Consider the following 13,365-nt stretch of genomic DNA (forward strand, 5'->3'; position numbering starts at 1 on the left):
AAGTTCTTAAGACTCAACATGGTTATCAAAAAACCACTCCCCCATATATATATATATATATATATATAGTGAGTGAGAATCTTAAAAGAAACTTTTGAATTTGAGATCTTTGAAAATTATTTTGGGCAATTAAAAATGAAAAAGAAAAATGTAAATTTTAAAAAAGTAAAAAATCCAAAATTTTTTATTTTTCATCCCAATTTCATAAAAAAAAAACTAATTATACACATATGTATATTTTTATTTAATCTCGATTTACATAATGTACACATATGCACATTATCATTTATTATAATTGTACATATATGTGTATAAAAAATAACATGTATAAAATTAAAAAATACGTATTATACATATACGTATAATTTTGCTAAATTGATATATTTTTTTTATTTTTTTATGAAATCAGAATGAAAGATAAAATTTTTTGGTTTTTTAATTTTTTTTATTTCCTTGATTTTTTTTTGTTTCATAATTTTTTTTATTTTTCTTAAAAAAAAGTTTTTTTGTGGTACAAAATAGTTCTTAAAGTTCACAATTTCAATATGGTTCTCATATGATACCAATCCTATATATATATATATATATAGGGGAAAGTGAATATGGGGCTGTTATGTATCTAACCTTAGATGTGAAACCCCAAAACTACGTAGTTTTGATAAATAATAACAATTAAACCTAATTAATTTTTAACAAATAATAACAATTAAAACTTAATTAATTCAGACTTCTATACGTAAGTTCGGCGGCATAATTTCTTCATGGATTCACAGGTAACCATTAATTCTTGCATTATTTTAGTCCATCAAACAAAACTATGCTCATGAGATCAGATGAAGTAAACAACTAAAACTGCTTTGGTGTCATATATTGCATTATTCGAAGGCACAAAAAAAAAAATCTTTCAACTAGTAACATCTAGGGAGGAAATTCGATACCGGTACCGATCGGTACCAATTTGGTACCGTTTTTACCGAATCGGTACCAAAGTTTTGAGTTTCAGGATCGGTACGGTACGGTACCGGTACCGGTATTTCCAAAATTTTACCTTCAATACCGGTACCAATATTTTGTGTTTTTTGGGATCGGTATTTTTGGTACCGGTGCGGTACCGAGCTCGTCTCTAGTAACATCTGGGTAGTAAAGTGAAATTAACTTGATATTATATTTTGTTTTGAATTTAGGATATACAAAGAGTAGATTTGGAACCTCAACTAGAGGAGGATGCTACTGAAAAAGATTTAACTGTCGGTTCAGATGTTGGAATAGAGGAAAATAATGATGTGAATGTTGGAATTGATAAAAACGACGACAATAATATGAAGGGAATGGTTTTCGATAATCCTGATGAGTCATATGAGTTCTACAACAGTTATGCCTTTTTACATGGATTTGGAATACGTAAACATACAACCTATAAAAATAAGACAACAAGTGAGCCTTATCGAAAGAAATATGTATGCAACAAAGAGGGTTTTAAAGATTTGAAGTCTAAAAGCTCTAGTGGGGATGCTAAGAAATGTCGTAGGGATTTAAGGAACAGATGTGAGGCATTTATTCTGATTTCAAAAGGTAAAGATGGAACATGGATAGTGGATTTGCTTAACGACGTACACAATCATGAGCTAATTATTAATCCAACCAAAGTAATAAAATATCGTTCCCATGGAAAGTTTCACCGATCAATGGCTTGCAAATCTCTAATGTCGGAACTTAGTCAAAACGGGTTGAAACCTTGTCAAATTAAGAAGGTTATAAATACCGTGAAAAGTCCAATTGAAAATGATGTTACATCAAAACAATGTGCTGATATCTTGGCTGAGGAACGAAAACAATACAGAGGTAAGGAGTTTTATGGGCTCATTAAGCATTTCCAAGAAAAATTGCTAGAAGATCAAAACCTTTATTTTGTTGTCGATTTATTTGATGACAGGTCTCCAAGAAATATTTTTTTGGGCTGATGGGAGATCAAGAGACTCGTATGTAAAATTTGGGGACGTTCTTGTCTTTGATGTCGCGTACATGACCAACAAATTTAAGATGTCGTTTGCTTCATTTGTCGGGGTTAATCATCACTAGAGCTTTTAGACTTCAAATCTTTAAAACCCTCTTTGTTGCATACATGTTTCTTTCGATAAGGCTCACTTGTCTTATTTTTATAGGTTGTATGTTTACGTATTCCAAATCCATGTAAAAAGGCATAAACGTTGTAGAACTCAAATGCCTCATCAGGATTATCGAAAACCATTCCCTTCATATTATTGTCGTCGTTTTTATCAATTCCAACATTTACATCATTATTTTCCTCTATTCCAACATCTGAACCGACAGTTAATCTTTTTCAGTAGCATCCTCCTCTAGTTGAGGTTCCAAATCCACTGTTTGTATATCCTAAATGCAAAACAAAATATAATATCAAGTTAATTTCACTTTACTACCCAGATGTTACTAGAGACGAGCTCGGTACCGCACCGGTACCAAAAATACCGATCCCAAAAAACACAAAATATTGGTACCGGTATTGAAGGTAAAATTTGGGAAATACCGGTACCGTACCGTATCGATCTTGAAACTCAAAACTTTAGTACCGATTCGGTAAAAACGGTATCAAATCGGTACCGATTGGTACCGGTATCGAATTTACTCCCTAGATGTTACTAGTTGAAAGATTTTTTTTTTTTGCGTCTTCGAATAATGCAATATATGACACCAAAGCAGTTTTAGTTGTTTACTTCATCTGATCTCATGAGCATAGTTTTGTTCGATGGACTAAAATAATGTAAGAATTAATGGTTACCTGTGAATCCATGAAGAAATTATGCCGCCGAACTTATGTATGAACATAGAGAAGTCTGAATTAATTAGGTTTTAATTGTTATTATTTGGTTAAAAATTAATTAGGTTTAATTGTTATTATTTATCAAAACTACGTAGTTTTGGGGTTTCACATCTAAGGTTAGATACATAACCGCCTCAAATTCACTTTCCCCATATATATATGTATGTATGTATATATATATATATATAATATGCAAATATAGTAAAGTCTATGTAACATCATCCAAACTGTTTAAACGGGTAATAATGTAATAAGATGTGCATGCTAGCCCAAAACATAAAAGTATTTAAAAAGGGGCATCATGAAACTCACTTGATATGAATCACACAATTACCAAAAAGCTAGAGAATCGCTATGTAATCACTCAAAATCAAAATGCTTCCAAGTTATAGCACACGACAATCACTAACTAGGCCGCATTTACTCGCTCTCTCTACAAGACGTTCTAACATGATTGGATCGACCCGAAGCCTCCCCCACACTTAAATTCATTTACGTCAGCCCCCCTGAAGCCTTTAACAGACAAAAACTTCTCCTTAATTAAAATCGGGGACAAAGGGTCCCAAACTACACCCCCTTCAAGTTAATTGTGCCGAATTCATGTGTTAACCAATTGTTTAAGTAATCACTAACAAAATCAGCCTCGGGTTGATAAGATTTAATGTTCTTACAGCCAATACAACCCTATAATACTACACGAGCTTATTGGGTCTGCAAATTCCCTTGTACAACACACGAATTAAAGATTAAACGAGAATTCACGCTCTAACGGCCCTATCGAGTAATCACAACCAATTCAGCCCCATTTTAACAAAAATCACTTTTCTCTTCCATTATATCAATATAATACTACATGGACTGATTGGATTGGCCATTCTCTCATACAACATGCAAATTCCAACAGTTACACACGCGATAAACCCTAGTTTTCAAACTAATGACATTTGACCAAACAAAACAATTCCAATGGTCATGATATTTTAGTATGATGTAATTTACATGCCTTAATTTTTCAACTCCGAAAATAGCTCAATTGGACAGCCTTCGGTTTTGTGACATTTGAGCCAAAACAGGGTACACCTTAGTACGTATTTACCGATTAAGCAAATAAACGCCTTTTGCGTAACAAACGAACGATTAATCGAACGGGTCGGGTTATGACCCAGATATCTCGGGGGGCCATCTATAAGTGATATACGATCTATACAAGCTAAAATATTAGAAATATAGCCTTATTTTGATAGCAAACAAGTTAAACGAAAATATGCTCGTTTAACTACCCGCTATAGATTTAAACGCGAAAGATAGTTACAAACCAAGCATTGTATCATCCGTTAAGCCGAAAAAGACTTACCAAACACTTATTTGAAATGTTTTAAGCGATCCTTGAAAATATTTTTGATTTTTACAAACATATAGTATGTTTTTATAATTTTACACAAAACTAGCCGAAAAACACTTGTTTTCGTGCTGTTTAACGCACCCGATAAGTTTTTCGCGCCAAAAACCGAACCCGAACTAAATTTGGACCGGGCTTTTCATATTTGGGCTTGAGAAATCAGAATATTGGGCCAAAACAGCCAAAAGGGGGCCCATAAGGAATCCCGGCCGCAGCCCACCCCCACCCCCATTCTTTTATAAAACTTATTTTGGAAGCTTGTTTATTCATTTTAGTTGATAAAAATTGAGGTCCAAGCAGCTCTAAACCTGATTTTCCAGAAAACCTTCAAACCCTAAGGTAAGGAGCTCAAATAAGTAGCTTTTATACTTGTTTAAACTCGTTTAATACCATAAAAACATGTCTTGGTTACTAAAAATCATTCCTAACCGTGTAAAAATCCTAAAAATGGTCCATAAACATGTTTTGATCATAAACATGGTAAGGAACCTGTTTTGATAGTTTTTTGGCCATAAACACGGATTAAAGGGTTGAAACGGCGTTTTTACGGTTCAAAAGTTCGTTTTTGTGCACTAGCCGAAACCCTAAGTTAAGGGCTGTTATGTTAATGAAAAATTGCTTGGTTTGTGATATAGGACTTATACCTAGCTTTCTTAGAAGCACAAGAACCTGAAAACTTGATTAAAAAGTCGGAAACGAGCCAAACCCGCTAAGGTAATACCGAAACACTCGCTTACGGGCTATTTAGGTTAAGGTTGTGATGTACATATTGTTAGGACTTGATATTTTTCAGGGACATCAGGGACCATGTCAATGAGTCCCTATTCAAATTTGGTAATTTTTCGACCATCCGAGAATATTTGGCGAATTTATTACCGAATTGGGACGTTTATTTGGGAAAAATAGCTAAAATACTTCAAAAATTATGAAAATTTTCTGGGAACTCAGATTTGATGTATTTTGATCACATATGAATGTTGGGATCATTTGGAGAAGTTTAAAGGTTTTTTGTTTATTTGCGTTCGTTTGAATTTGGACCGAAAAGAATATCGCACGAGCTTTTTACATTCTGGAATTGATACAGGTTGATTTGGGACATGATTTGAGTATTCGAGAATTTTTGTGGAATTTTTGGAAATTGTTTGGGGTAAACGGACGATTTTCAGGCGAAATATGGCTGATAAAATGAATTTTTATAAATTAATAAATCAATAAATAAATTCCAGAAATATTTTTATAAAAATATACATATTTTAATTAATAAGTGGTTAAATTTTCATAATTTAATGATTAACGGTTAATTAATTATGCTAATGTGAATATTAAACAAATTCAGTTTTTATAAAAAACCGGCAAGTTCGCGACTAACGAACCTGCGAAAATATCAAAACACCAAGAGTGATCAAAAATCATATTTTTGAACTAATGAAGTAAAAACGAACTTTTCTATGAAAAACCTGGACAATCCGGATGGATTGTGCGCGTTTCTTCTTAAATCAAACTGAATAAACGGAAACGGGCCCCGTGGCTAATCCGGGACCCCAGTATGTGATCTTTCTTTATAACTTAATCATTTTGTTAACCAATACATTTACCCAAGCTTATTTTCCTATAACTGTTTTCTGAACGCGTAAACGAACAACTTGGCCCAGCTGGGAAAACGGGAATCTGAGCCAAATTCAGTTTTAAGTATTAGACATTGAACAACATCACAACCTAAGCCTATTGCCACTTTCTGGGCGTTCCAGCTACACCCAGATTAGTTATACAGCCCAATTTAGTATTGAGATTTTAATAATATTAAAATATTAATATTATTATAATATTGATTATAGGAACTACTGATAGCGGACCGAACAAACCACGAGCTGATACAGTACTGAATATCTACTAAACCGTGAGTTTCATGACCCCACTTTTAAAATGTTTTACGAACTTTTGGGGTGAAAAGCATGTTTGCTTATATCTATATACTTATCTGAAACATGTGATGATGTGAATTATCTAAGTGCTAACACACGAAAGTCCCCACGATCACAGTGATTAACTTCGAGCCGGTGGCTTGTGAATAGTACTATTGGTTTGACAAACCCAGGCGGGGCCAGCACGGTTGCTGAGACATTATCCCGTTTGCACATGTCCATATTTTTACGAACCAGCTATGTAGTGTTAGACATAGCTACCGGGGCATGATGTGGGCGGAAATGGGACACAGTGGTTGATTGAGCGTGGGAAATGGAGGCACGCAGCACGAACAGTCCAGACTTCACTGTAGCTTAGCATAATTACATCACATACATCATTTACATACATACATACATACTTATTTCATGATTACAAGTGCTGACTTGTGAATACTCATTACTGATTTCTTGAAACTCGTGAAAGTCACCAACTCTAGTAGTTGACCCGTTTTAAACTGCTTTTCAGGTGTACCTAAATTGGAATGATTTGGTGATCTGTTATTTGCCCAATGTGTGCGGTTGATGCTATATGAATAGAGGCAAGGATGTTAGTAGTAAGAACGTTTAGTTAACGAACTAGTTTTGTTTGTACCACCTAGACTGTAAAACAATGATAGAACGAAGAGATGTAATATAATGTAAATTAGTTTGTAATGTTTCTTTATAAACAATGTGTTTATACCAGATGTGTCTGTTACATTCCCATTTTACGCTTCCGCATTATGCTAGTCGGGGTGTGACAGAAGTTGACCTAAACGAAGAACTTGATTAATTAACAAGTATATACAGCGAATTAGGAATGAAAAAGACATTCTAAACCATAGTACTAACCTGGGATTAGTTGACTAAGGCCTTGAATTTGATGAAGAAGAAGAAAATTGAAGGGGGGGGGCCTTTTTTTGTCTGATCGCAAAAAGAGAATGGGCGACCAAGGTTAATTCATTTTGAGGGTTTTACATAATCAGCCCCTCAACTTTGGCTTATACAATCCCTTGCTCCCAAAGTTAGTTAAATGGACTTTTTAAAATTACTACAAAGCCCCTCAATTTGAAAAATCAAATTCCGACAATTGTACAAACTTTACAAATGCTCATGCCGATTAACGAGAATTACCGGGTGTCACACGAGCTTTTAGTTGTGCTTGTTTCATATTTGTTTGAAAGATATCAACAATTATATATATATATATATATATATATATATATATATATATATATATATATATATATTAGTGGAGTGTTTGTTGTTATAATATGCTTCATCCGTAGTTATAAACTCGGAAAATCGATTACAGTAGCTAATAAAGAATTCCACGCTAAGGTTTGATTTCCGTTGGCACCATCGTATTCACTCAATAGAGAACTGCATAAACCTAAAATTAATATAGTGTGGAAGAATCTGTTCATTCATTAACAAATAGAAAGCTTGAAGAATTATCAAGTGAAATATTGATAACAAAGATGTCCATGCTTTGAATCTTGATACATATTGTTTAATTGCTTCATCAAATACGTATTAAGATGACAAGGAATTCAATTACTAATGTAGTGTTTGGTAAGGGGTAATGGAGGATGGAATGAAATGATTCATTCAAAGATAATAAAGATTAGTATGTTTGGTTGAAGAAATGAAAGAAATCATCTATTACCAAATGGAATCCCATTCCTTCTAAACATATCAATTTCATTCCTCTCAACCCCCTCCTTTTATTTTCATTCAGTCCCATTTATCATGGTGGTTTCTCTATTTTGCCCTCCCATGCCATTCAAAAATTTTCTCCATCTCATCCTTGATTTCCCCCCCAAAATTGGTTCTCCCTCCAAAATTACACAACGATTATTCCTCTTTCAGTGATTCAGATCCTTTAAACATGGAATTGATTACGAATAGAACTATTTTATATATTGCTGATCAATTACTCATAGTTGCATAGTTGAACTTTGACTCCAGAAACCCTAACTCGCCTACTTGAATCCAGAGGTTAGTAATTTAAATTTGATTTCATTCAATTCATATAATTTTATGAATTATTTATCAATTTTTCTATTTCCTGATATTTATTATGATTTATATTGAGTTTAAATTCTAGAACAAATAGGAATGATACTGTAGCTAATTTATTTGATTATTTTATTGTTATAATTTTATTTGCATAGTTCTATGTTGAATGTCGCTGTTGGATATTATATGTGATCAACAATTTTTTCTTTGCTATTAATTCAAGTTGGTATATTAAACAAAATGCTAATTTCATTGAATATAATATTTGTTTTGATGTTTGATTTAGTCACCTATTCATGAATTCACTCGGTATGTTTATGATTGTTGTTGGGAGTTGGAACTTGGACTATGATTTCTTTACTTGTGACACATCTGTTAGTCTGCTAAAATTTTAATGAACGAACACGAACAATGTCATGTTGGGTTCGACTCGGCATATGAGTGTCACGGTATCAAACAGACCACAAACCACTTATTTACTCATTTAATAGTTGTATAATTTGAACCAACAATACTTTAATGATATCTTTTTATTTAAATCTGCTATGTAAATTTTATGATTTATATATTTATTTGCTGATACTTACATTCTTGATTGTGTTACTTGTATAAATCAAATAAATAACTACATTCATAAAACAAAGTATTACGAATACTCAACATGCATTTTCTACTACATATCCAATATTAGGGCTGTTCAAAAAGCTCGCGGCTCAAAGCTCGCTCGAAATTCACTCGAAAAAAGCTCGCTCGAAATCGGCTCGATTGTAATCGAGCCGAGCCGAGCCTGAGCTATCCCCGGCTCGACTCGAGCTCGCTCGATAGGCTCGAACTATTTTATTTTAATTTATTATATATAATATACAACATGCATATAATTATCTAGCCCAATTATTTAACATATGGGCTACCTCTCTCAGGCCAATACAATATACAAATACCCACCCACAAGCCCACAACCCCTATCACCTATTCATCGTCACATTTTTTCAACCCTAATCTCACTTCTCAATATCTCACTCACGAACACCGCAGCCGCTCAGCTTATTCCGATGTTCGGCCGCCGCACGCCGCTCTGCTTATTCCGATGATCGACCGTCGCACGCAGCTCTACTTATCTGCCTTTTCCACCACCGACCATTATGTCACCAATACGCTCAGTTGTTGCTATCAATCACCAATTGTTATTATTAGTTATTACTGGTAAAGTCGATCCAAATCGAGCCGAGCTAGCTCGATTTAAAACCGAGCCGAGCTTGAGCTCCTATTTTCAGCTCAATTGAATATCGAGCTCGAGCTGGCCTTGGCTCAGGCTCGGCTTGGCTCGTGAACAAGCCTATCCAATATGTTTTCAAAAGTCATTTATAATCATTAAGAGTGACTAAGATTTTATGAAGATTACATTCTATTTTTGTGCCTGCATATAGCATCTGCCATATACAGAGACCCAAGAAGTGGGTAGGTGGGTCAACTGAGATGTTTGACTATGTTATTTCGTATTGTCATAACATAAATATGGGTTTCGGTCATCTGCATACTTAGGCTGAGGGGTGTGGGGGGCGCCAGTGGGGGCTCCAGCCAATAATATTGTGATGTGTGGCAGAGAGAGAAACTTGATAAGATGGGTGTTGGAGCCCCCGCTCGCGCCCCTGGCCCTGGTGTGGAGGGGCGCGAGCAGGGGGCGCTAGCGGATTTTTTTTTATTTTTTTATAAATGTATTCAAAAAACGTATTATTAAAAAAACTGGACTGTGCTTAAACGTATTATTAAAGAATACACACAATTACACACTGGACTGTGTGTAAACTTGTCTTGGCTTGTGTTTAATCTCTTAGGCTTTGTCTTTTTGTGTATGTATATATTATATATATGCAGGTACAATATGTACGTATTGATGTAGGAATATTAATGTAACAACTAATATATAAAAACATGTATCCTGTAAAGCAAAAGAAAAGCTGGTTTTGAAAGCTGTGTGTAGCAGGAGGAGAAGAAAAGAAGAACAATTATGAGCCCAACGGCTATATTTAACATTCCCAAGCTCTCTTCACGCTATTCCCAGCCGCGAGGCCTCTTGCGCCTGCCTTGAAAGCCGTGCTCGCGCCCCTCTCGCGCCTCGGTGGTGTGGTGCTCGCGCCCCGGGGCGCGAGCGGATGGGCTCACGCGCCCCCTCTCGCGCTCCACACCCCTCAGCCTTAGAATGTATCAGTATGTTTATGCTTGTTGTTGGAACCTGGACTATCATTTCTGTTTCAATAACCTGAATCACATTTAATCTGCATGTTTATGCTTGCTGCTGGATCTTGGACTATTATTTAGCCTAGTCACTTTTTTAGTTGTTATAAGGTTTTTTAGTTGCACTTGCACACAACTATGTCTGTTACCTGTATATCACTCTTCACATGTTGGTTTTGTTTAATACTACTGCAGCTGTGTCTAGACTTAAACTGAAAAGACAAAAAAACAAAAAAGAAACTGGTTGCATTATGTGAGTTGTGGCTTATACTAGACATGGTTTGTTGGTATATTCAAGCTGTTCAAACAGTTATTAATATTCGTTTGGATATATGTCCAACTAGAAATCGCTACAAGATGTTCTACCCTGAGAGAAAAGAATATATGCATAGCTTGGTGTATGAAAATAGCATATGTATTCATCAACTAAGAATGAATAGGGCAACTTTCGTGACACTTTGTAATATGTTGGAGAGGGATGGAATGTTGAAGGCGTCTAAGTATCTCCAAGTAGATGAACAAGTTGCAATTTTCCTATACGTTTTGGCACACCATGTGAAGAATCGAGTGGCGAAGTTTCAGTTTCGCGCATATGGAGAGACTTTTAGTAAACATTTCAACAATGTGTTAAATGTTATACGATTTGAAAGTGAATTTTTTAAGAAGCTGGAGCCAATATTAGAAACTTCAACAGATGAAAGATGGAAATGATTCAAGGGATGTTTAAGAGCAATAGACGTGACACATATAAGTGTACAAGTACCAGCGGAAGACAAGCCAAGATATCGTAATCGAAAAGGAGATAAATCAACTAATGTACTTGCTACTTGCACCCCTGACATGCAGTTCATTTATATACTACCATGCTGGGAAGGGTCTGCTGCTGATTGCAGAATACTTCGTAGTGCTATGATCCAAGAGAACGGATAGCAAGTTCCTAAAAATAACTACTATCTTGTTGATGCCAGGTACACCAATGGAAAGGGATTCCTTGCACCATTCCGAGGTCAAAGATATCATCTGAATACTTGGCTAAATGGATGAAAACCGGAAAAGCCTGAAGAGTATTTCAACACGAAGCACTCAGCAGCAAGATACATTATAGAACGATGTTTTGGCGTTTTGAAGAAAAGATGGGCTATACTTAGAAGTCCCTCTTTCTATCCAATCAGAACACAAAATAAAATTATACTTGCATGTTGTCTTATGCATAACTTTATTCGAAGAGAAATGGCATATGATCCTCTTGATGATGATGAATTTATTGACAGAAATAATGACGCGGATGACGAAGATCTTGGCTCACATGTGGAACATATTACAACAATTGGGACCTCGAATGAATGGACAAACTTCAAGAAAAATTTTGCAATATCTATGTTTAATACATCTAGACATCAATGATTCTCTAGATTAGTGTGTTTTTAGTTATGTTATTTTGGTACTGTTTGTTATATGGAGGTTTTCTTATAATAAATTTGATGTTTTTGTGTGTTTGTCATCTTATGTTGTTATTTACACAACATTGAAATGTTTTTTTTTTGTTTATTTATACAACATTAATTTTTGATGTGACGGTATGGAATTACAACTTTTTTCTGAAAGGGATCCAGGAAAAAATAAAAGAAAATGAAATGAAAATGAAGATGAAAAGCTTGTTGCAGCCATGCTTGATGTGCTTAATGCAGGATCCAATTACAAATCCGATAACGGGTTTAAACCTGGATTCTATAATGTAGTGGAGCTACAACTTGCAAACTTACTACTTGGAGCTGGCATAAAAGCAAAGCCACATATAGAATCGCGTATAAAGACAATGAAGAGTGATTGGTCTACCGTTCATGATATGCTGGCATGGAATAATACAAGTGGTTTTGGTTGGGTTTACAATAACGACATGCTCGACACTCCCCAACCTGTTTGGCAAGCTTATATAAAGGTAATGTGTGAATATGTTTGTTGTTTTATGTAGTATTTTCTTTTACATTATTATTTATATATTTTCTTAACTCTGAGTCTCTAATCATGATGATGTGTGCTGTTAGGTGCATAAAAATGCATCAAAATGGAGAAGAAAGAAATTTCCTCACTACTAGGACTTGTGTGTTGTATTTGGAAAGGATCGAGCAACTGGTAGAGATGCGCAAACTGCTGTTGATATTATATCTGACATAAATATAGAAGAACAAAATGCAACTGGGGATGGCTTAGATGATATATGTGTTGACCAGCCGCCAAACAATCCTTCATATGTTGCATCTGGAGAAGAATCAAGTGTACAGCGTAAGAGAAAAAGGCGCAACATTTGGGATCCTTTAATGAACAGTTTGAAAGAGTCGGTGGAAATAATTGGTTCGAAGATTAGGGGGCTACAGATACATTCAATAGAGTTTTTGGAACATAAAGCAATAGAGAGGAACTATTTAACAAACTTTGGGCAGAGATGAACAAATTTGTGGGTTTGACTACTCGCCAGTATAACAAGGTTGTATGTAGGCTCACACAGAATGAGGAGTTGATGGTTATCTTTTTTAAGGTTGATGAAGAACGCAAACTTGAATGGGTAAGGGACATGCTTGAAGATACTGCTTGACATGATATCAGTACTTTTAGATTGTTTTTATTTTTCTTAGCTTGGCATATTTTTGATTACGTTTTTTTAATGGATGGAAACCATTTGGTGAATGATTTTAATTTTGTTGAGAAATTTTGAATGATTATAAAATTGTATTAGTTAAAAGTGTTTTTTTTATACTAAAGGGTATTATAAATTTTAAATGGATAATGTTATAAAAGTTAAAAAAATTTCTTTATTTAGAAGCAAGGTTATTTTTGTCAAATTTAATGAAAATTATTCCATTCCTTTGTTGTTTCCTATGTACCAAACAACACAAAATTAATAACTCATTCATTCTCATAGCGTAACC

At 34.7% G+C, this 13,365-nt stretch overlaps 1 protein-coding gene and 1 pseudogene across 1 annotated transcript; both read left to right on the forward strand.

The window, feature by feature from the left end:
* The first annotated feature begins 761 nt into the window (after window positions 1-761).
* Window positions 762-2,079, forward strand: LOC143546971 (protein FAR1-RELATED SEQUENCE 5-like). Its single transcript, XM_077038508.1, has 3 exons — window positions 762-773; window positions 1,185-1,842; window positions 1,934-2,079. Exons 1-3 carry the CDS (start codon window positions 762-764, stop codon window positions 2,077-2,079), a joined length of 816 nt encoding a protein of 271 aa, XP_076894623.1.
* A 9,938-nt stretch (window positions 2,080-12,017) lies between these two features.
* LOC143546973 (uncharacterized protein At2g29880-like) lies at window positions 12,018-13,031 on the forward strand (annotated as a pseudogene).
* Window positions 13,032-13,365: the final 334 nt, after the last annotated feature.

This window comes from Bidens hawaiensis, unplaced genomic scaffold, assembly GCF_021521415.1.
Source record: "Bidens hawaiensis isolate Kalapana, Puna unplaced genomic scaffold, B.hawaiensis_p1.1 tig00014524_1, whole genome shotgun sequence".
Classification (NCBI taxonomy): Eukaryota; Viridiplantae; Streptophyta; class Magnoliopsida; order Asterales; family Asteraceae; genus Bidens; species Bidens hawaiensis.